This window comes from Festucalex cinctus, chromosome 2 (assembly GCF_051991245.1).
Source record: "Festucalex cinctus isolate MCC-2025b chromosome 2, RoL_Fcin_1.0, whole genome shotgun sequence".
Taxonomy (NCBI): domain Eukaryota; kingdom Metazoa; phylum Chordata; class Actinopteri; order Syngnathiformes; family Syngnathidae; genus Festucalex; species Festucalex cinctus.
In genome coordinates, this window is record NC_135412.1 from 20,596,072 (window position 1) to 20,619,102 (window position 23,031).

The following is a 23,031-nucleotide window of genomic DNA, read 5'->3' on the forward strand; positions in this document are numbered from 1 at the left end:
AAACCGTGACCTCTGAACTGTGAGGCAGATGTGCTAACCAGACGGTAACAGCGCCACCCAATCGGTTTCTATTCTATTCTTTCGTCAACTGGGCTTGGCGCACAATGACCCCCGTGACCCTAATGAGGATAAATGGTATGTAAAATGGATAGATGGATGATTGCTTTGTCAAACTATTTTACATACACAAACCTCATCTACAAATGACCTCATCCACCTGTTGGTTTTGAAAATCAAACTGCTCACCCTTGAGCACGAAACTGTTGGGTCACCTCTGGTCGAAAAATTAAAACTTCTGGTGAACTGCTCTGCGCCACTTCTTTAATAAGGACGTTTGACATTTCCGGCGGTTCTTGAATGCAGCAGCGGCAAAAGTTTCTCAAGGAGTCTTTTCCTCCTTCCCCTCCTCCTACGCACACACGCGCACATTCCAGCTTGCAGGCGTTTCTGCTTTGTGAATGAGTGTGCGTGTGCGTGCACGTGTGAGTGTATGCAAAGAGGCGCTCCACAGCCACAGTCGGGTCAGTCGCAGCTCAGGAGCGCAGAACGAGCGAGCAAGTGGAGCAAATGGAATTTTTCACAGGTGTCCGACCGTTCTTAATATTCACTTATGTGCTCATTAACGGCATCCTCGTCACCCTGCAAAGCAAAGAAGGTGAGTGACACGTCCCGCTTCGAAGTTCCAAACTTTCCCAGGAGTCGAACGTGCGCCACGCGGAGTGCGTACAAGAAACTTTCGAAGTGTCAGCAGCACGCCGTTTCATATACTTTACTGTATAATAAGCTACCTTTTCGTCATTGAATTGTCCGTGATATAAGTAAATATATATAAATATATTTGTAATTGACTATCACCTTTTGAAATGTAGTTTTAAAATCTTACACGGTGGAAGAACTCGCTGACTAGTTGAGCAATTGATGTGTCACAGTCAAGGGCTTGGGATCAGATCTGGCCTGCCATAACGTTCTATTGACCCACTAAAGCAAATTATATCTGCTTACTAGGGGTGTGAATTGCCTAGTAACTGACGATTCGATTCGTATCAGGATTCACAGGTCACGATTCGATTCGATGCCGATTAATCCCGATACGAATTTATAAGTCGATTGTTGCATTTTTTTTTTTTTTTTTTACTTCAAATTTAGAAAATACTAATGAGTAAACTTGTCCAGTGTAAGATTTGTATTTATCTGAAACTTAAGTCTTATACAGGTTGTAATGTGTTTCGTGTTTGAACAGCATTGAAATAAAATATTATGGTTTAATGTTCCATTAATATAACATTCTTCCATGCTTAAGGTGTGAACCCTAACCCGAAGTAAGACGTTTTGTTGAATATTTTTACATTAAAAATTGAAGTTTAAAAATCGATTCAGCCGCCTATTGAATCAATTCGAGAATTGCGCGATTTAATATCGCGATATATTGCCGAATCGATTTTTTTTTAACACCCCTACTGCTTACATTTATTTTTTACATCAGTTCTGCCCACAAACTGCCAAATTGAATTCCTTTTTTGATGAACAAGCATTTCCCCTTAACATAAATTGAACACTACTATATTTAGTTGCTCATATTTTGTTCATTATAAGTGAAATGCAGGACCAATTGTGTGTACCTAATAATATAATGAGGTGATTATACTTTTATATGAGTTTCATGGTCATAAAAGAACCTCCAGTGGGAAGCCATACCTTCCTTGTGGCCCACAATGGAAAAAAAAAAAGTGTACATTGAGATAAAGGCTGACACGTGTTGAAAAGTCCAACTTAACAGCTCGACATTGTGTTGTCTCCACATACAGAGGTGCTTTTGGACATGAAGGCCACAGGAGTTGAGCTGGGCTGGTTGACTTGGCCTTTGGAGCAGGGAGACAAGCGCGGGGTGAGTATCGTTCTGGCCTCCGCACAGCCGGCACCCACACGTTTTACTCACTTGGAATTTGCCCGCACGGAGACTTTGCACAGGAAGGGCCAAGCCTTGCTTGCGTGAAATATTTGACCATTTGACTTGTGTGGTGTGCTTGTGAAAGGTCTCAGCCTTTGTGTGAAATGTGCCACTTGTTGGCTCCGCGTCCAAGGAGGGATGGGGTTGAAGTTGCCCTCCGAGCACGTCTGGGCTCCACCAAAGCCGAGGCAGACAGAATAGCAGCTTGCCCTAAACTGAGGAATACTTGTGGCTTCTTGCGGTTTTGAGGCTCGGCATGCACAATTGTATGTTAGCAAGCAATTAACTTTTTAAGGTCTGCCTCCTTTTTACAGAGGAGTTTTTTTTTTTTTTTTAATGCTCACAGATACCGCTTCAAAAGTGTCTCTAAGACAATTGAAAATGGCTTCATTGTTCCACACAAATGCTGCTGTAAGAAGCGTGTTTGTCCATTTCCATGATGCGGTTTCACAGTAATTGAGAGGTCCAATTCTCTGTAAATAGGCTCGTTTTATGTACTGATGACTCAAATGTGTGGTCCTTCTGCTTGTCTCCCCTGCTTTAAATGCTGCTTTTATTTCACTTTGTATACCAGAGGTGGTCATGCACATTTTACACAGCTAGTTTATGTGTACAAAAGTGCATACCTAGCTTGCCTTAAAAAGGCCCCGTGGGGCTACTTGTTCCTTGAGCCAAGGCTGTGTTCAAACATGTTGTGGCTTTTCCAGAAATATTTGTGGCAACTTTTAGTGTACAGTGTAAGCAGCGTTGGAAAACTGACTGGAAATAACGTGGGACCTTGCAGTGCTTTCTCACGCTTTGTTGGTTCAGCACAGGATTCGTGTTAGAGAAAATTGAATGAACACTGTATCCATTTTTCCGGGTTGCCGTGACGTTAATTACTGCTGTGAAGGAAATGAAATCCAGGTTTAGACTGTAGCGATTGAACCATTGTATGTGGTGCGCTGTCAGTCATACTACATTAAAGTAGGAATCGAATCCGTACCTCAAATGTTTGTAATATGGTTGGCTGTAATTATGATTGAGATGCCGACATGACATCAGCTATGGAAACGGAGTTGACCTCTGCTAGGGAAACATATCCAGGCATCATCATTTTGCTGAAAGGAGACATGTTTTTCACACGTCTGTGACATGCTTTTTGTCAAAATACCTCAAGGATCAAGATTTCCAGCAAAAAGATTGAATGGGGCACCCATAAAGACATGCTCAAATCCCTCCCCAACCCTCCATCCAGTGGGTCAACATGGAGCAATCAAGTAAAAGTATCGAAAACTAATGCAAAGAAATATATGCATCCAACAAAATTCCATTCCACTCTTGGATTGCAGAGGTTTGGCATGTGGGTGCATCTGCAAGATAATAGTGGGGTTCCATCCACCCATTTTTATTCAAATTTTCAAGAAATGCGAAAATAAAACTAAGTGGAAACACGAGAAATTCGAAAATGAGCCCAAAATTTGTAAAAAAAAAAAAAAAAGTTTTTACGTTGGAGGTGGTAGATTTTGAAGAATATCGGGAAAAAGGAAAATGCAAATTTTAGTTATGGAAACACATTTTGCGAATAACCGTTACACGTCGCACCTTTTGACCGGATATAACGTCACGTACGTTTAGCCACAAAACAATGGCAGACAATAAAGTAAAGTATGTTTGGGGGCACGACGAAACAAATCTTTTTTTGGAAATAAAAAAAAGCAAATATTAATGCAATTTTAGACAGAAAACAGCAAAGAAGAATTACAAAAGCAAATTCATACGTCATCGCACGGCGCAGTCGTTCTTGTTCTTTTAAATTACTGGCAGATCACGTCTCTATGGTGTATACCGCCACCTACAGTGGTGGAGTCCCCTCTCAATATTCACAAAGAAGAACAACAGGTGGAAGCGGGCATAAGTCACATGAGCGTTTTGCACATTTTCACAAAATTCGCTTAAAATTTTCTAAACATTTGGATGGAAACCTGAATATTGTTTCAGATTCTGGCCATAGTTTGAAAGTGGATCTGGATTTTCAACTAGCCAGCTCCCAAGTCATAGACGGAGAAAGTCGGCATGGGGGTGGTTATTATGGAAATAAGCCCCATCGTGTAACAGTGGGGTGAACGCGCGACGTATGGTGTGCTCACACAGATCACAAAAGATTTGTTAAATTTCACATATCGGTCCAGAGACCCAAGCTATTAAAAAATCGATTTTCCTTTTTCATATCCCAATAATACAACATCAAAACACGAGCCCAACTCCCATTCAAGTATTATTTAAAACACCTGATTGACTGTGTCCATTTTTTGTTCGCTTCTAAAGTCTTTGCGTTGTCTTTCAGTGGGAGGTCGCCCAGCGGACGCTAAACGGATCTCAGTTTTACGCCTATTCCGTTTGCAACGTCGACGAACGCGAGCAAGACAACTGGCTGCGCACCACTTTTATCCAGCGGCGGCCGTCAGCCTCGCGGGTCTTCGTGGAGCTCCAGTTCATCGTACGCGACTGCAACTCCTTCGGCGCCTCGTCCATGACCTGCAAGGAAACCTTCAACCTCTTCACGTCCGAGTCGGACGTCGACGTGGGCACCACCTTCCGCAAGGGTCAGTTCAAGAAAGTGGCCACCATCGCTCCCGACGAGATCACCAGCACGAAAGACATGCGCATCAACACGGAGACTCGGGTGGTGGAGAACCTCTCTCGGAAAGGCTTCTACTTGGCTTTTCAAGACATCGGCGCCTGCGTGGCTCTTCTGTCGGTCAGGGTTTACTACAAAACGTGCCCCGCCGCCGTGATGAGCCTGGCGTCCTTCCCCGAAACGGTGGCCGGCGGCGAGAACCAGGTTCTGAGGGAGGTGAACGGGATATGCGTGGAGAACGCCGTCAGCGAGGAGCTCCCTCGCATGTACTGCACCGTGGACGGAGAATGGGTGGTGCTGGTCGGCAAATGCGAGTGCAAAGCGGGCCATGAAAAAGTCCAAGACGTGTGTCAAGGTAAGCTCTCGAATGTCGTCGTTCTCATGCGAGCGTCTCTTCGCACTGTCCGTTCGGCTTGACTGTTTGTTTGGGTTGCTATACTGTCGTTTGCTGCGTATGTTTGTCGTGGGCGTTATCATCGCTCGGTGGAATTCACCCTTTGGCTAACGTGGCTCCTCTGCAATGGAAGGAATTCTACATGTTCCAACATCAACCCTGACCGGCAAGAACAACCAAGACAATGAGGATGTGTGTGCCTTCCGTCCGCCACGGTCATTTGAAGAAGTTCAACTTGTGGGAAATCCTTTTACAAGTGCACTTTTTGTATTTTATTTTATTTTATTTTATTTTTTATTTTTTTAAGGGTTTCACGTAAAAGTGCATACTTGTTGATTCTTCACTTTCATTTTCTTTCTACCTGAACTGATTTCATACAAGTGAAACCCGTGGAAAGGACTGCAAAAGTCCCCAGACTGAAAGCAAGTCACGGGCATCTCAAGTCTTTCACAAACTACGTATTTCAAACCAAATCTCGTCTTGAAATCTTAACACTTGCTTCAAAACCTAAATTGAAACCATAATCTAGTTTGAAACTCTAAATACGACACACTAAGACTGTCCTGAACATCTACTTTGATACCCTAACCTAACCCTTTCTTCAAGCTCTAATTTGAAAAAGAACCTAAATTTGAAATCCTGGTTTACTTACAGTATGTTCCAGACCACATTTTTAATAGCATTTACGGTACTTGTTTTTTTTTAAAGGTCTTTAAACACTAGTGATAGACCGATATGTTTTTTTTTCAAGGCCGATACAGATACAAATTATTAGTAGTCAAGGGGGCCGATAGCCGTTATTTGAAGCCAATATTAATTTGCAGTAAAATCCAAAAAAGAAAACTTTTATTTTAAACTATATTGACAGATTTGTTTAAAAAATTCTAGCAAAAATTGCAGTCATTAGCGTGAAAATTAAAAAAATAAATAAATAAAATAAAAAAGCAAGTAAATAGATCCCTAAAGATTTCTACTGTAAATAAAGTTTTCTAAAAATTTCTACATAATTTCTTGATTTTATTTTTTTAAATAAAAAGTGTAGGGAGTTCCTATTTTTTATAAAGTGGAAATTTAAATCCATCCATAAATGAAAAGTTCCCTGCATCTCACTGATTGACAAATGCATGCGAATGTAGCTCATTTTGGGGGTTTTGTTCTGGTTCGTGAAACGTTTCAAAAGATCTATGCAGTGGAAAAATTGTCTGAATATGTTCCATATGTGGTTACGACGAGTAAAAACTGTCTGTGAACATCATGGGAAATTCGCAACGTTCGCAAGTATTTACCGCTCAGTAAGATATCAGCTTTATCGGCCTTTATATTCAAAAACTGACCGATGCAATCGGCCTGGCCGATAATCAGTCTATCCCTATTAAACACACTTTAAAGGAATACAGTCATTTTGAAAAACATTAATTTGAGAGACATGTAGAAGAGCAATGGATAACTTATGATCAAGCAGTCCTTGCTATCTGGAGGCCTACAAAGCAGGTTGATAAAGGATTGAGCCATTCCATAATCTCTTCCTAATCTCTTCAACAAAAATGAGGCTGATCTTGAAACACTTCCTGTTTTCTTTTTTTTTTTTTTTTTTCAAGTTTACACTGCCACCAATTAGTGGCTAAAAACAGAATTACATCTCAGAGTAAGTAATATTTAAGTTACAACTGGGAAAAAAAACACGTGAAAGAGCAGGACCACAAACCCAGAAACTGCAATGGGGTCGGGTTTATTTGCATCGGTGGCGTTTTTTGTTTTTTTTAAATAGGTACTGAAACGGTTTAAAATTTCACTTACTTTAAATTGTGAAATTTGATTCTGGTCTCAGAACAAAGTGAATTTGTAAGTGACGGTATCACTGTACTAATAAGTGTTTACCGTAATACAAGAATGTTTTCCACTGTATTTGCTGCAGCCAAATTCTAGCAACAACATCTGACTGATTTAGACTAAAAATTGAGCTTTTTCACTGTTGCAGTGAAAATGCAGATTAGTCTTCAGCGATGTTATGGGTCGCAGCTTTTAAGGTGTGTTGTGCGACTGCATGCACCGACAGGCCTCTTCAGATGATTGAATACCTCCATGACTTCCATCAGTCCAAATTACTCCTTTTCTAGAATCCGCCGCTATAAACACTCATGCGCAGGTATGCATACACCAACTGCACACTGAATTACGGTTGTAAATCCTGCATGCCTGTAATAGATTTGCACTTAGTTTCCCCTCCCGATTGCACAAAAGTGCTGAGGTTTACTGTCAGTGCATCATTTTTAGCTACGGGGAAACGTGCCAGGTGGGATGATGAGGGAGGAGGAGGCGTGTAGGAATGGGAGCAGAACTTCACAAAAGCAAGCGAGAGGTTGTATTTAGAGGGCCGTGATTTTAAAACGGAGCCTGGAATGTAAAGGTAGAACAATGAGGCGCTGTGTTTCCCGCTCACCTCCCCAGTGCATTCCTGATCCGTTTGCCGAAGAGCAGCCTCCTTCCCAGGCATGCTGGTAGTGCTCGGTGGGGGCGGGGGTGTCGATGTTGGGTCAAGACCTCCCATAAAAATGAGTAAACGCCGCAAATCCAAGTTGAAGTCAAATGGGAGCTCGGAGACGCATAAAGGAAGTTGGAGATGAGGGTGGAAATGTCTGCTTTTGCTCTCCATCTGCTCTTCAAACATTTGAAGATGGCTCATGCGCGCATTTACTCAATAGGGAAATCTTTCTTGGTGGGATGACAGACTCCGCCGATGGACTGCGGAGAATTTTATCGCATTTATAAACTGCAAGTCGCGTCTGTCAGCCAAATTGTTTGGAATGAAAACATACGGTTTGTTTTGGCTCTTACAACTGTGACCATCAAGTTGAAGATAAATCAGACGTTGACTAAATGTTTATGAACACACGCTCCTCACAAATATTTATCTTTGACCTTGATCGCCTACTCCTTATTGCCACAATAAATATAATTGTAACAAATCTGATTTTAACAAAGCAGCATCAGAGAAGTTGTAAAATTCTTGCGGAACCTCTTTAACTGAAGGCAATTCTGACTTGAGATTTTGGCCTTTAAAGTAACCACAACAAATCGTTCTATTGTGGTTTTGAACCAGCATTTTGGACTTCATCTAGGCTACCATGTCAATCATTTGTGATTCGATGATCCAAGGATGCAAAGGCGGCACTTTGAGATCAGTGGTGTTCAAACTACGGCCCGGGGGCCATTTGCGGCCCTCCATCTTTTTTTTTTTTTTTTTTTTTTTTTTAGCGGCCCTCAGTATATACAAAAAATTACTTTTGACAAAGCCTGTTTTTCTAGATATGCAAAGAAACTATTTAAATCTAAAGCAGAAATAAATATATATATATATATAAATAAGTGATTTCAGTTCCAGAAGCAAAACCGTTTTCCTCCATGTTCCGCTGTCTGTGTCAAGGTCTAATTTGTGAACACATCACATTAATGATTTACTAAGATCCTCAAGTGATTTAAACTTGGTCATTTTATTACCGACTACTCTTAATTGGATTCTGAATGTGGAGATTGGTTCAGAGATGGGGCGGATCTATTCTTGTGTGATTTTGGGGTGTGGGCCACCCCAAAATCGAGAAAAATTCCAAACTGTCCTGTTTAAAAATAAGTAGCTAAACTATAGTACATTATTAATCGACTTGTTAGTTTTAGCGTGTTTAATAAAGTCAGACAATTTCAAAATGGCCCTAGGATCCTTTGAGTATTCTGTATGCGGCCCTCAAAGGAAAAAGATTGGACACCCCTGTTCGAGGTACATACATGCAACTGTTTTGCACCTTACTTACATACTAGTTTTCCCTTTACAGCAATGCGTTCTACACGTTGCAAATGATGGTTACGCAGCACAAGAAAAAGCACCCCATAGATCCCTCATACGTTCATCCATGCCATTCGTGTACAAAAAATGTAAATAGAAATAATTTTTCTATTAATATTTTGTGTGTAACCCACACTGACAAAAAACAAAAAACAAAAACATTCCTCACTTGTGATTCCACGATATTTACTCTTATTACTCTTAAACACATTACAAAATGTTATTTTTGGCAGGCTGGAACGGATCAGTGGCATTTCCATTCATTTCAATGGGGTAAGATGATTTGAGATGTGAGTGTTTTGATATATGACAAGTGTGGTCATGGAGCTAATTCGATTTATATCTAAAGTCACCAATGTGCATCCATTTGCAATTAAGTGGTTGGCCCGCTCCGTTTCTTTATTTTCCATCACGTCCTTCCTTGCCCATAATCCTTCCTGCTACGATAGAAGGCCTTATCATTAGTGAGATGGCGCATAGATGGTCTTGGCTGTTGGACTTTGGGATTGTGTTTAGCCCTCTGGGTCCTCAGCTCATCGGCCTCATCACACTTAATCCCAGGTCAAGGTTTTTATTCCGGAACACACAATGAGAAATATTTGGACTGCCGAGCGCAGAATTAGCATCCCGGACGAGCCGGAGCCATGTTTGGGTTCCAGTAAAGTGATTATTGGATCTAACCAGAGAGTTCCTGTAAACTATTTTCTGTGTCTCCTAATTTTCCACTCGGTCTCGGTCTCCACACTCATCCTCAGATGACGCAACGACAAACTTGACTTGTGTGGTGAATGATGTGAATGGCCACTAATTGACTTGGGTGTGTTGAACTAACTACTGGTCTTGTGTGCTTCCCCCCCTCCCTGTTGAACAACGGCTACCTCTCCTCTCCTCACAGCCTGCCTATTGCTATTTTCCCTCTGGTAGTTTATTTATTTAAAGAGTCCCATCTCCGCATATTCCCATCCTTATTTCCAGTGTTTAACGCAAAGACATGCACTGGCGCCTAAGGGGAACAAGCTGCCAAACAAAGTTGGCTGGATATTTTGGGGCCAGGGCACAGGAGTCATGAATATGACACCAGTGGAGTTTGAACATCCCTCATGCGGCCCTGATGGGTGCATTTAGAGGAGCACTGCTCACTTCTCCTCACCACAGTCAAGCATAGTAGAAATTAGGGTTGCGACTTGCAAAGTTTAGAAAATTTACACTAAATCTCCGGAAATTAGGACATATTCTAAACTGGAGACTTTCCATGGCAATTATGTGAATTAACTGGGAATTGAGGGTAATTTAATGGAAGGGTATCATATTCAAGTACAAGTATAATCATTTTGTTTTGTCACAAGCAGACGTTCATACAAAATGAGTGACGTGTATGAATCTCACTTGAATCTCCAGCACGAAGCAAAAAAAAAAAAAAACAACCAAGTGATGACTTGTAATCCAGTTGCCAACTTTAAAAATTCAAGCAATCTTGCAACTATAGTAGAAATTGAAACAAAGTACAGAGGTATTTTTTGACGTTTCTATACTTCATTATTTTATAGATTCAAGCACATTTCTTTTTTGATGTGTATGTTATAATGTATGTTTTTTTTTTTAACATAGTACAGACAAACAATATATATTCAAAAAATTCTGTATTAAGTTAGTATGTGTTAATGTATTTTATATGTTGTGTGTTTCATTTAAAAGAAAACAAGTCCAAGGTCCATTTTTGTTTAGACTGTAAACTACTTGTATGTGGACTGGAGTTGACATAAAAATGCACACTGTCAATGCGTATAACAAGGAATTAGGGTTAGTTAGGGTTAGAATATGTTTATATTATACTGTTATAGTCCTTTTCTCCTTTGCATAACTTTTATTAGATTTGGTTTACTAATTGATTCCGATGCAATTTTTGGAGTGGGAAGTACCCTCAAACCATGACAACCACAAAAAAAAAAAAAAAAAAAAAAAACGCGCGCGCACACTTTGTAGCACCAAAGCACCCCTAAATGTCTTTTACAGCAACCCTAAACCTCTGGTCCTAGAATCGCCTCTGGTGATGTCCAAATAATTTTGTCCAGCATGTTTAAGGTCTAAAATCACGCAGATGACTGAGCACGAGTGTTGCTTCCTGTGTTCATTTTGTTTGGCTGCTACTTCATTTTCTCCCCTTGCTTTTAGTTTGATAGAAAGCCAGTGTTGACCAACTTGTTAAATCATTATAGCCTTGTGTGACTGGTGTCAGGTATTTGAGTCCATCTATTTGATGAGAAGGCTCACAGGATGAAAGTTTGGATGTGTAACACTTTTTTTAGCTTCTCGTGCTAGCCGTTAGCTAGCGTTGTATGTTGGATGGGGTGCCTCCAAAGTGCTAGTTTTCTCTGTTGTGTTTGAACATTTAGCACAGTTTCATTTTATACTTGTGACAGCTCAGGTTAAAAAAACAAAACACTATTTATCATTGAAGTTTGGGAAATGCTTAAGCAGTGTTTGATTGCTAGGATGAATACTGCCATGTATGTGTCCTAAAGGGCTGTGATAACTGTGGAATTTGAGCAATGAAGGCTGTTTTGAAACATCTTGATAAAAGTAGATGATTCACGGCCATTTTTTTCCGCTTCGAGCCAACTGTGTCTTTATAATCCCTTGAAACTCTATAAGACCAAGGTCTTGCACCATTTCACTTTATCCGCGATCGGGTGAACAATTGGCTTGACTTGTGATGTATTGTCAAGTGTCAAATGAATGCTAGATTGAAATTTTCTTCATGGCGCTGAGATATGCATATTGTGCTCTTTGTTTACATTTAAGGATGGTTTCTTCAGATACGGTGCCAAGGTAGAATCTGCCCAATGAGCGAGGGAGTTGCTTTTGAAATAATGGGAGGACGATAAAGCTGCTTTCAAGTCATGTCATGTTTTCACATGAGAGTTGAAACAAGGCTGCAATCGCTGCCCACAAGCCAACAGGAAATGCACCAATAAACTGATAGCTTTTATGTTGCTTTTTGTTTCAGTTGTGTAATAATTTGAGCTCTTGCGTGACAGAAGGTGTATTAACCTGCATGAGTAAGGGAGGCAAAAAATGTATTTAATTATAAGCTATGAATACACAACAGTGGAATGTTGAGCATAATTTCAAAGAAATTTCCCCCATAGAAAATCATCCGTCTGCTCCTGGGTTAGACTGCCATGAACCATGTGTTCCAATTTGTCCATATTTTGTTACAGGGAGATGACAAATGTTCTGCTGTTTCGGATAAGTAAAAAATGTTCCGGAGAGGAGCGAATGTATCATGTACAAAGTACATACCATGGCTTGTTGATTGATTGGCTGACTATATATGCATGTTGTGTTTTCGTGTATTCCTCAGTATAAAAATCTGTCTTTTATTGCATCGGACTTAAGGCACAGTTCTGTTGGTTGCTAACACGGTGCACAGCCGCTCCTCAAAAAGTAAATCATATCGTCCCCCTGGTGGCGATTAAGCTAGATGAAATCTGCTTGATTAAACAAATGGCATATTTGCTTATATCAGCCATAAATAAAGGCTTTGGGCAAATTACAATTATATGACAACATGTAGTAGCTGAAATCTGATTGGACAAAAAATCTTTACGTCATTTCAACTTTACGGCACCCCTTTTCGTTAATTTTCCAGTATAATCACGCCATTTTAAAATTATTTAAAGTTCTGTTGTTACCTCCAGCAACGGATGTCCATCGAGCAGGTCAGCTCACCATCAGGCGCCTCACGTCACGTTTCCGTGTCTGCCGTCAGTCAGCAATGAATGTCAGTGCGGAAACTTGAAATATTGGTTCCGGGTCCCTCAAATATTTTTATTTATTTTTATTTATTTATTTTTTTTAAATAAATATTGACTTTAACGGTGGAATCAGACTTCTCCGCCATAACTCGAGGACTCCCTGTACATCCTGCAAGTAGTGCAGCCAAAGCAAAATTGGTGTCAGAAGCTACAAAATTAGAAAAAAAATACCCGCAAATGTGACTTAGTTGCGGTTTTGCAAGCTTAGCTGGGTTTGCACGTTTTTCGTATAGAATAACGTTGATTTTGTGAGATGTATTGATGTGGTTTCTCCAGTACAAATTGTTATTGGCTGCTTTTTTCTGGTAGAAGGCAAGTCGGGAATGTTATGTATATATGGATGTGTGTTTGTGGTGGCGGTGCAGAGCCGATGGAGCGGTGGCGTTTTTTGTTTTTTTTTTGGGGGGGGGGCTCACTGCAATGTGAAGCGCATTGTGTTGTTCTGCTGTGCGAGGTGAGCTCAGCACTTTCCTTCCCAGTATGTCATTTATCTCCTCATCCGACAACAGCCAGCCACCCGTCACTGGCAACAGGAAGAGCGGAAACCGGAGGCCACCTAATCCCTGGTTGATTCCCCGACCCGTTTGGCTCAGGGCTTTCTATTGTGACCAGCCATGCTCAGCCACTTTCATTGATTTTTATTGGTGCATTTTACCAGGAAGTTGAGGGCAACGGAGAAAACCGCTGCTGCGTTTTCCACCTGACTGGCTGTTTCATCAAAGGAGCAGGACAAATTTAAACACAAAACCAAACTTGCTTTTATTCCTCACCATTGCTACATTCCATGTACAAGTTGCAACACGGGTGTCTGGCTTACATCGTTTTGGATTGCGAACAAGCTTGTCTTCTTAGATAAATACGGAGCCCCTAAGGTGACATGGTAGAAAAAAAACAACATCTTTGCGTTCTTTGCGAGGGAACGCAAAGTTGTTGTTTTTTTTTCCTACCATGTCACCTTAGGGGCTGTGTAGATAAACAACATCCAAGAGCCGCATTTCGTTAATGAATATGGAAAAATAGTCATTTCTAATATTTCATACATTTCCCCTACAACGCACTTTGCAGTCTGCACATACTTTGTAAAAAAAACTGAATTTGAATTTTTCAAAATGAAATAAAAACTGTAAACGTACTTCTCATAAAATAAGTAGCTACATAACTGCTCGTTTCCACTTTGTGAAGTAATGTCTGAGCGGAAATGAGCTGATGTTAGCTATGCTAGTTATAGCTTCCTCATTAATAAGTCTGTGCTATTTTTTTTTCCCACCAGTTGTAAACAAGTTAAACAGGTTGCAAACATTCATCTCAAGACAGAAATATAGTAATAAATATAGGCCTATTAAAGGGTTAGTTCGGATTTTTTGACATGAATCTCTATTTCATCCTCACCTCCAGTGTGTGTGATTAGCACTGACTTACCCCTGACAGCGTTCTGTGACACGAGTTCCGGTCCGGTGTTGGACGAGAGGAAAATAGTCCAGCATGCTGGCTGGGGTCATGGAAATAAAGCATTTTTCTTCTAAAAACAATTTGTGTTCAAAAGAGTGATACATTTGCATCACAATCCTCCTTTCTGAAAAAAGTCAGATGCCATTACCGCCGGCACTACTTTTCTGTTCGTTCGTATCGCCCTGTCGACAGCTGATCGACGCGCTGCAGACAGCTGATCCACAAGCCTTCCGCCTTCGAAAAGACAAACAATTTGTAGATTAGTGTGCGTCTATCAGCTGCACGCGCGGTGTCGCGCATTGATACGAGCGAACAGAAAAGTAGTGCCTGGCGGTAATGGCGTCTTTTTTTTCAGAAAGGAGTATTGTGTAATTTGTGATGCAAATGTATCACTTTTGAACAAATTGTTTTTAGAAGAAAAACGCTTTATTTACTTGACCACAGCTAACTTGCTGGACTATTTTCCTCTTGTCCGCCACCGGACCAGAACTCATGTCACAGAACGCTGTCAGGGGTAAGTCAGTGCTGATCGCACACACTGGAAGTGAGGATGAAATAGAGATTCATGTCAAAAAATCCGAACTATCCCTTTAATGTTTACCTGAATTTGTCGAAGAATGATGGGTGGTGGCACTCTCGTTTATGTAACATTTTACAACTATTGCCGCTTCTAACAGCCATTCTTTTGTAAGTATAATTCGCATATTCCTCCTCTCCCAAGCCATGGTAGCCCAAAAATTCCCAAAGGGTCTTTTTTTTTAAGCACATCACCTTAAGGCCTCTTGTAAAAAAAATTTGACCCAGTCTCATCTGATTTACCGTAGAGAAGTTGGATGTTGGCTCCACTGTCCTAAATGACTATTTTTGGGCCATTTTATCAAATTTCCATGCTTCTTAAAAAGTCAGCTTTTGGTCGGACCAAGCCAGCCATTCTATTCTTTAGTCCCCTTCAAAGAGACGGATTTACTTGTGAACATGTCTTTTCATTGGGTGGATCCAGCTTGCCCCTGTTGCCGGTGGTCCGAGAGGAGGAAGGGGATAAGAGAATGGATTGCGTTTGTTCACAGCCACATGAAAGCCAGAGTGCAATTGTGAAACAGATGTAATGCCCTTACAGCTGTTAATCCTTTTGGCTAATGACCGACCCCCGTTCATGCACGCGCTTCCACCGTACTCTACCTACCACCTTCATCTACCTCATGTAACCTCCCCAAACAGAGAGCCCCATTGTTCATCCGCCACAACAGCCAAAATGCTAATGACGTGTTGTCACCTTGCATTCTAGCAGAATGACATGACATATTGCCGTGATAGATTCAAGTAGCTGAGGAACGGAGCAGTCGGGGATAATGATTTACACATTTATTTGTACTGTCGTTCAATGTGTTTTTGTGTTCCTTGGCCATACTTCTACCCATTTCACCCCTCCTCGCAGCCAACATGAGTTTGTTTTACTTGGCCGGCAACTCTGTGGAAGCCCCGCACACTTTAACTCACCGCTGCCCTCAGGCACACATGACCTTACTGCCAAACTCCATTGTGGGGCCCCCCCTACCACTTACGCCTCGGGTCTCGGGGGCAATTTCCCTTGTCAAGTCTCCATGTTAGCCATTCATCCATCTATCCAAGCATGCATTCATCACTGTCACCATCTCATCCATCTTAACTTGTGCAGACGCACCAGGCGGGGCACATCGTGGCTCCAGCTCCTGGGCCATGGGGCTCCCAGAATGGAACGGGCCCCTTGCACTAAGCTTCAATAAACAAACACAGCGGCTGGAGGCTGGCGGGGCCTCTCAAATGACAAACAGCACTTCACATTCGAGCACTAAGGAGGCAAAATGGGGGCCATGAGTTCATCAGACGTTTGGACTCTTTAAAAAGGTTTTTGTTCATATCAGGAGTCTTCGTTTGGGTTTTGGGCTTGTGTTGTCAGGTCAACACAGCAAAGCTGCATCCATCTCCACACTTGAATCAATGCTGCTGCTTCTCTGGGTCACGCTTGCGGTGTTTTCTTACTTTCATTGAACGTTTGAGAGGAAGGAAGGAAGCGCTGCGTCAGCCTCACGCTTCCTGCTTCCTGTCGTGTCCTGAAACAATCCGCCTTCTACGTGGACTCAGGAAGCTTCCATGCACTGTTGTCGAAGAATCCTCTTGGTAAATAACTCAATAGTTGCCTGATAGTCATACACAGTAGTGGCTTGGTGAGACACATGTGGGCTCAAAACCTACTTTAAGAGCCAGGAAGAACATAAGATGAAAAACATTGACGTTCAAAAACTGATTGTTGGAGATAAGAGTTTTGAATGATTAGGTACACCTGAGAAATTTTGCTACTTGTTGTCGACTGAAAATGGCTAAATCGGTTGGTTAATGGTTAATGTTGGATTTGAGAACACCTCCAAATGTCAGACAGCTCCTCATTTTGGAACAAGTTCTTCTGTGTCACGTTCTACAAGTTCTGCAGCTTAGCATTCTTGTAATTTCCGCCTCCATGCCATCCATCTTCGCCGTAACGTAACACCAAAGTACAAACTGTTTATCTTCACCACACCTCACGGTCACACCTTCCGTGTTTAGAAGTGCAACTTTTAAAAAGATGAGAACCAGTATACCGCCCAGCACCACTAACAATGGATCAACAGTTACCTCATCATTGCGAGGCTTCAAAAAGTATTTCATCAGAGGGAAGCAAATCTTAGTGAGTTGAGAGTGTAAGCAGGTTGCAACAAGATTGAGTATAAAGGCATAGAAGTGGACTTTCTTGAAATGTATTGGACAATTCATGGATGAAACACCGGTTGTGAATTTTTACTCCTCAGCTCTTTTAATTAAACAGAAACTTAAAAGTAAAAACAAAAAGTACTGATAACAGTTAGACAAGAAGGTTGTAGTGCAGTTTAGGTTCATTCTGAAATTTTGCCCCTTAACTTAAGTACACTATCATCATGATGGTAGTCTACTCACAAATTGTGACAGAAGACTGGTTTCTGGTGGCTATATAAATTGTTTATGTTCTACTTGTTTTTGTGTATGTCAATAGCATAAGCCCATTGTTTGGTTTTATTTCTAGATGAGCTTACATGAACAAACACTGAATCCTTCCTCAAAGTCACATAATGGAGACGACAAAGTCAATAATAGCTCTTTGCTTCTCATTACAGGATGTGACAGTAGCAGTGTGGCTTGTTTTGGTTGGGACCTCCTGTTGCGTGGCGTTCACTGGAATGCATCTCGGTGTGACTGTAAGGTCGAGCAAGATGCATTGCAGACGGAGGCCAGCCTGCTTTTTTTTTTCTCCACTTTCCATGTGGCATTTGCATGGGCAACTCCCATCCGCAAGGCTTTTTCTCTTAGCACTTGAATGGCGTGGCATTCTCCTTGCCTGCTGTTTGCCGATGAATAGCAACGTTAATGGCTTAGCTGGGGAGAGGGGAGGAAGGAATTTGGGGATTACGAGTGTGGAGAGGTAGAGCTATGAATGTGAGTTGGAGGCAGCAGCTGCTTCCCCTTCTCAATATGGAGTCAGGTCTGTCCTGTGTCTTTTCGCCCTCTCTAGTCAGTGCTCCGCTCCGCACCGCGGCACCTCTCTTGGCCTGGTTAATAAGTAGCCAAGCAGCTGGCCGAGACAGAGAGGAGCTTCTGTCTTAATGGGAGGCTTGATTGACATGCGCGCGCATTCTTTTCATGCAAACGAGTTGTCTTTGTTCCTCCAGCCGCCCTTCAAGTTAATGTATACCTCTTCACAGGAGCTCATCTGCTGCGTGTCAAGGAGTAAATGCCACTGATATGATGCAGCATGCTCTTTTGTGGCTTATATACGCAAAAATGTCAACGCAACACGTCTGTATTTGCTCCCATTTTTTATTAGATGAAATCAAATGATCTAAAACTTCTTCCACATAGACAACATTAGCATTTTTCTCAAATATTGTTCACAAACCAGTCTATATCTGTGATAGTGAGGACTTCTCCTTTGCCAAGATAATACATCACACCTCACAGGTGTGCCATATCAAGATGATTAGACGCCATGATTAGTGCACAGGTGTGCTAAGGCACAACGTAGTGCTCACTATAAGATTTCGACTGGTTTGTGAACAATAGTTGAGGGAAATGGTGATATTGTTTTATATAAGTTTTAGATCTTTGAGTTCTAAATAAAAAATGGGAGCAAAAACAAGTGTGTTTCTATTTTTATTGAGTATAGATTGGGGTGAACATTTAATCACAAAAAATATCTGCTTGACTTAAGTCGGACAGTAAGCTTTTTTATAATGTGTATTTTTATTTATTTACGTACTTATTAATGTAGTGTCAAGATAAGGCCATTGACTCAGAAGTGCAGTCCACATGTTTACAAATTGCTGTTTCATAAAACATGTAAAGATTCTACAAGTGGAAGTGTTTAGTAAGCTAACAATTCTAATGGAAGCCAGTAACTAGTCTTTCATATTCATGTTTTGCCTTTATTTTAGTGTAAGCCTAACCCTCTAAAACCAGAATGGAGAATTTATTGTTTGATACATTGGAGGAGGACCTTGAAATGAAATCGCATAGAATCTCAATTTCGATATTGAGGGGAAAAAAATATTGCAATTTTTTTTTTTTTTTTTTTCTGAAACATTCGTGATAACCCATTGACACGGGTGAGTGGACAGCATTATTCCCGTACACAAAACCCGATCGATATCGCGACTCACGGTCAGACGTTACGTCATTTCCACTTTTAACTTTTTATCCTCACCACACTAATAGTCGGTGTCCTCGCTCCAAAAGTGTGGTTCTTTGCTTCCTTGTTATGCTTACCTCTGCTTGTGCATTCCTGATGGGTTGTGCACCAGATGCACGCATTAATATGCATCTGCAATTTTGCTGTAGACAGAAAACAACGTGAAAACGCCACACAGTAATCAACGTATTCAAGTTAGGCAACGTAGGATGGCCGTCTTGCATACATGTACTTCCTGTACTCTGACCAAGATTCATCTTGTGAATTTAACATGCACACAACACAAGCCAATGCTCAGTTCAATTGGGGTTTTCCCAATGCACTTATGACCAAATATTTGGGTTCAAAAAGGGGTAACACATTATTCGGGTTTTGAAAAATCTCAATAAGAGCATATCGGGTTGCCAATATTGGGGTTTTGAAAGGGTTATTTATTGCATGCAGTCATTGGCACTGGTCTTCACAAATTTGAGTTCCTTGTGTTCATTTTCATCAATCGCACCATTTTCTCTTTTGCTGTTTGCACGTACTCATTCCTTGCTTAACAACTAGGTCAAACAGTAAAGCCATCCCCAACCTTTTTTGAAAATACAACTCACCTTTACGCTGATGCAGTTGTAGTTAGAGTTCTGCACGTTTCTCTCCAGCAAACCTCATCTTCTCATCTTGTGTTTTATACAGAGGACTTTCGACTTGCTCACCTGCCGCCGGCGTTCCAGTCTGGCGACGGCAGCAGACAGGCGAGTCAAAAGTTTTCTGTAACTTCACTGACCGGAAGGCGGCATGCTAAAAACACGTGATTAGTCAGTTTGAAGTCTCACACTTACAAAAGTTGACTAGTTCTATAATCTGCTCAACTTGTAACATGTATGGCTATTTAACACTTTGACCGCCAAAAACGTTTAATGACCATTTGTAAAATCACAATGTATGCCGCCATAAACATTAAATGAGGTCAACTACATTTTTTTTTTTTTTAAATCAATAGGCAGTGTGATGTCTAAGTGCAGCGCATCCTGGTCAATGGGTTGTGGAATCAAAAACACCCACTTGGCCAGCAGATGATAGCGTTGTATCTCATTTCAATGGGCTGCCTGTATATGAAATTACATTGAAACATGATGGAACCTGATGAAATCAACGTTTTCAAGGATGACGTGAATGATCAAAACCTTTGTCACATTAAACCTAATTCACAGAGCATCACTAAACAAAACGTATTAGTGTCAAAGTCACTGTTGTGGATAAAATGTATCTTTTCATAAAAAGCTTGTTTTCGCCTTAGCTTTTCTATTTTCGCTCAATGTTACTCAAATTGCTTATTTTCAAATGGTGATTACTAAAGAACAGAATAAGGTAGAAACATACGTTTTTTTCCGAATGAAAGAATGGAATGCGATCTTTCATGCGGTACACAACTTGTATATGTAGTAAGAGAACACAATATTTTGTTTGCCTTGAAAGATGAGTTAAAAGTGAAATCGGCTGGCATTGTGGGGGTTGTTTTTGTGGATAACGTGTGGCAGTAAAAGTGTTAAACATTGCAGGCTTAGAAGTGAGACAAGAAGCGGCACCGTATGTTACGCGCAACATGCATGTACCGGTACATAGAAATGCAGCTAAATTGACTTGAACAGGTGACTAGCAGCAAACATAATCGGCCCTCTGATGTCAGGGACGGCCCACGCCAACGTGTGTTCGCTTGCATGGTGTGTTTGTGTGAACGTGCCATAGCGAGAGGGCACGAGCAGCAGCCGCCATCGCTACCGCCGACGAATGTTCTCAGCCAAAAGAGGGGCCCCTCTCATTTTCACTCTCTTTTACGGAGCGCTCTCCGAGACATTTCACACCGTATTAAGTTCATGTTTCAGCACGCCGACGCATGGCGGGGCGCGCTACCTGCAGTTCTTCCAATAATGCTGGACGTGTGAAATCAAGTGTCACCTAATCTGGGTTTTATGCTTTCAAAAGCATGAATGTGGTGCGCGCGGGGAAGAATGTGCTAGAATGTTGAGTGCCTTTTATTCACTACTGCTTTATTTCTGTTGATTTTCACATTTTAAAAAAATATATAAATTATTTTTTGTATCATTTTTACTTGTCTGTTATCTTTTTTTCATCATGTCGAATTTTAAGTATGCCACTGGAACACAAAAGAGAGCACCAAACTCCTATTCTGGCCTCTCTCAACTGGCAGGCTAACTGCAGTGCACTTAAATGTTGATTTTCTTAGTTAAATTCTGCTATTATTTAGAAACCTCTAAGTGGTTGTTCCTTGGCGTTCAACACAACACGAGACTTGAGCCCTTTATGTTTTATTTGTTGTTTTAAATGTTATTATTTTGCAATTATCTCCAATTGTCTTGTTTGATTTTTTTTTATGAGCAGAAGCTTTTTTTTTTTTTTTTTTTTTTAACATTGTAAATGTATTTGAGCACACAAAATAATTGCAAGCATAAAGCGTAGAGAAAATACTGTACATATTGTAGCATCTATATCATTTGCAGGTGTGGTGGCATGTGATGTTGGCGAGCTGGATGGAGGTTGGTTGGTTGGCGCAAAATCTTTAAGTGTGTGTGTGTTTCAGTGTGAGCTGTGGCCAACAACAACTCTCGCTCTGGTGTGTGCACGGCGTTTGTGCTTTGTCAATAACAGGCTGAAAGCGTGCGAGGACATTTCAGATTTCCACAACAGACAAGTTAACATTCTACACAAAGAACTCTATGATGAGGCAGTGGTTGCTAAATTGCAACATAGGGTGGGAAAACAGCGTTACAAATATCACAACTCACTAATAATTTGGTACATAAAAAAGATACACTGTTTTGCAAACCGGTTCACTGCTCCACCATTGTTTTACAATATCTCCCATTAAGGTTACAGTTTGTTTTCTTTAGTGTGCGTTTATTTTTCAACATACATGGGAGGTAGTCCCTGCAAAAATTCTCAAACTGATACCACCAAAAAATAATAATAATAATAATCATTTTGGCTTTGTGTACGCAGGATCAATGTTTAATACAGATCAGATCAAGATTGTGAAGTGTAAATATAGCACAAATGTCTTTGGCCTTGTCAAATGCGAGTTGAACCATTTATATGGGCAGAATGTTGACGTTTCAAAGTGAACTTATAGCCTCGCACGGTACTCGTCTTCCTGCTGTGGAATGCGGGACGACTGGTTGTGTTTGTTGTAAGAGAGGCAGCAGTTTTGCAAAGAGAAGAAGTATCGGTGGCGGTGTTGCAGCGATGGAGCGTTGTTGTAATGACTTGAGTCAACACTGCACAGCCTGTTTGCCTTCTCATATCTCGCGTCACCTTCGACCTTTGTCTAATGACACGTCCACTGAAGCTTGCTGTCTCACACACGAGGTAAAAAGTTCACGACACTGGTGGAATCTTCAAGGAGGCCGGATCGGCTGCTTCTGTGTCTCACGTGATGTTTGCTTCAAGTCACACATGCAAATAAATGTCTCTTTTCTACTTCTATGCAGAATGTCAGCCCGGCTTCTTCAAAGCGGAAGCTTCCGGTGAGAAGTGTCAGCCGTGTCCTGCCAACACCCTGGGGCCGGGCTCCGGGGCTTTGTTGTGTTCCTGCATGGATGGATTCTTTCGGGCCCCAAGCGACCCACCCACTGGAGCCTGCTCAGGTGATGACACGCCCTCATCTCCTTTCTCACACCAACAAGTGTGACTTCTGGTTCATATGGACAGAATAGAAGTATAGGGACGTGAAATACGTCTCACTGGGGTTTCGAACAAGCGCTTGTGTTGGGCTTGCTGGGCTTCTCCCATTTCCAAGGGCCACAAAGAAATCAAAGACGCCATTTTGGGCAACTTTCAGGGCTCATATTTTGAGAAACTCATACATAGAGCAAGGTTCACCAACCTTAAAACAGAGCTACTCCTTGGGTAAATGTAAAGGGCTACCAGTCGCATACACAATTCTGAAAAAAACAAATTTGCTTAGGTGTAATTCAAACTTAAACATGTCTTAACAATAATGTGTTATATGTGACCTCACTAGTCTAAAAATGACATTCTGATTAATATTAATTTTTGGAATGTGAGTTATGAAGCACAATCTAGCCGTTTTTATCCATGTCAGGGGGCGGCCATTTTGCCACTTGCTGTCGACTGAAGATGACATCACAGCTGCTCAGGCAATGACCAATCACAGCTCACTGTGATTGGTTGTTATCTGAGACTTGAGCCACAACTGTGATGTCACT

General features: G+C 41.3%; 1 protein-coding gene across 1 annotated transcript in view; it reads left to right on the top strand.

The window, feature by feature from the left end:
• Positions 1-384: 384 nt before the first annotated feature.
• epha2b (eph receptor A2 b) overlaps positions 385-23,031 on the top strand; it is a 36,348-nt gene continuing 13,701 nt past the window's right edge. Inside the window, exons 1-4 of the mRNA XM_077513605.1 lie at positions 385-655; positions 1,806-1,885; positions 4,275-4,923; positions 22,294-22,449. Of these exons, the coding sequence (XP_077369731.1) occupies positions 568-655; positions 1,806-1,885; positions 4,275-4,923; positions 22,294-22,449 (973 nt within the window). The 5' untranslated portion in view covers positions 385-567. The remainder of the gene's footprint in view (positions 656-1,805; positions 1,886-4,274; positions 4,924-22,293; positions 22,450-23,031) is intronic.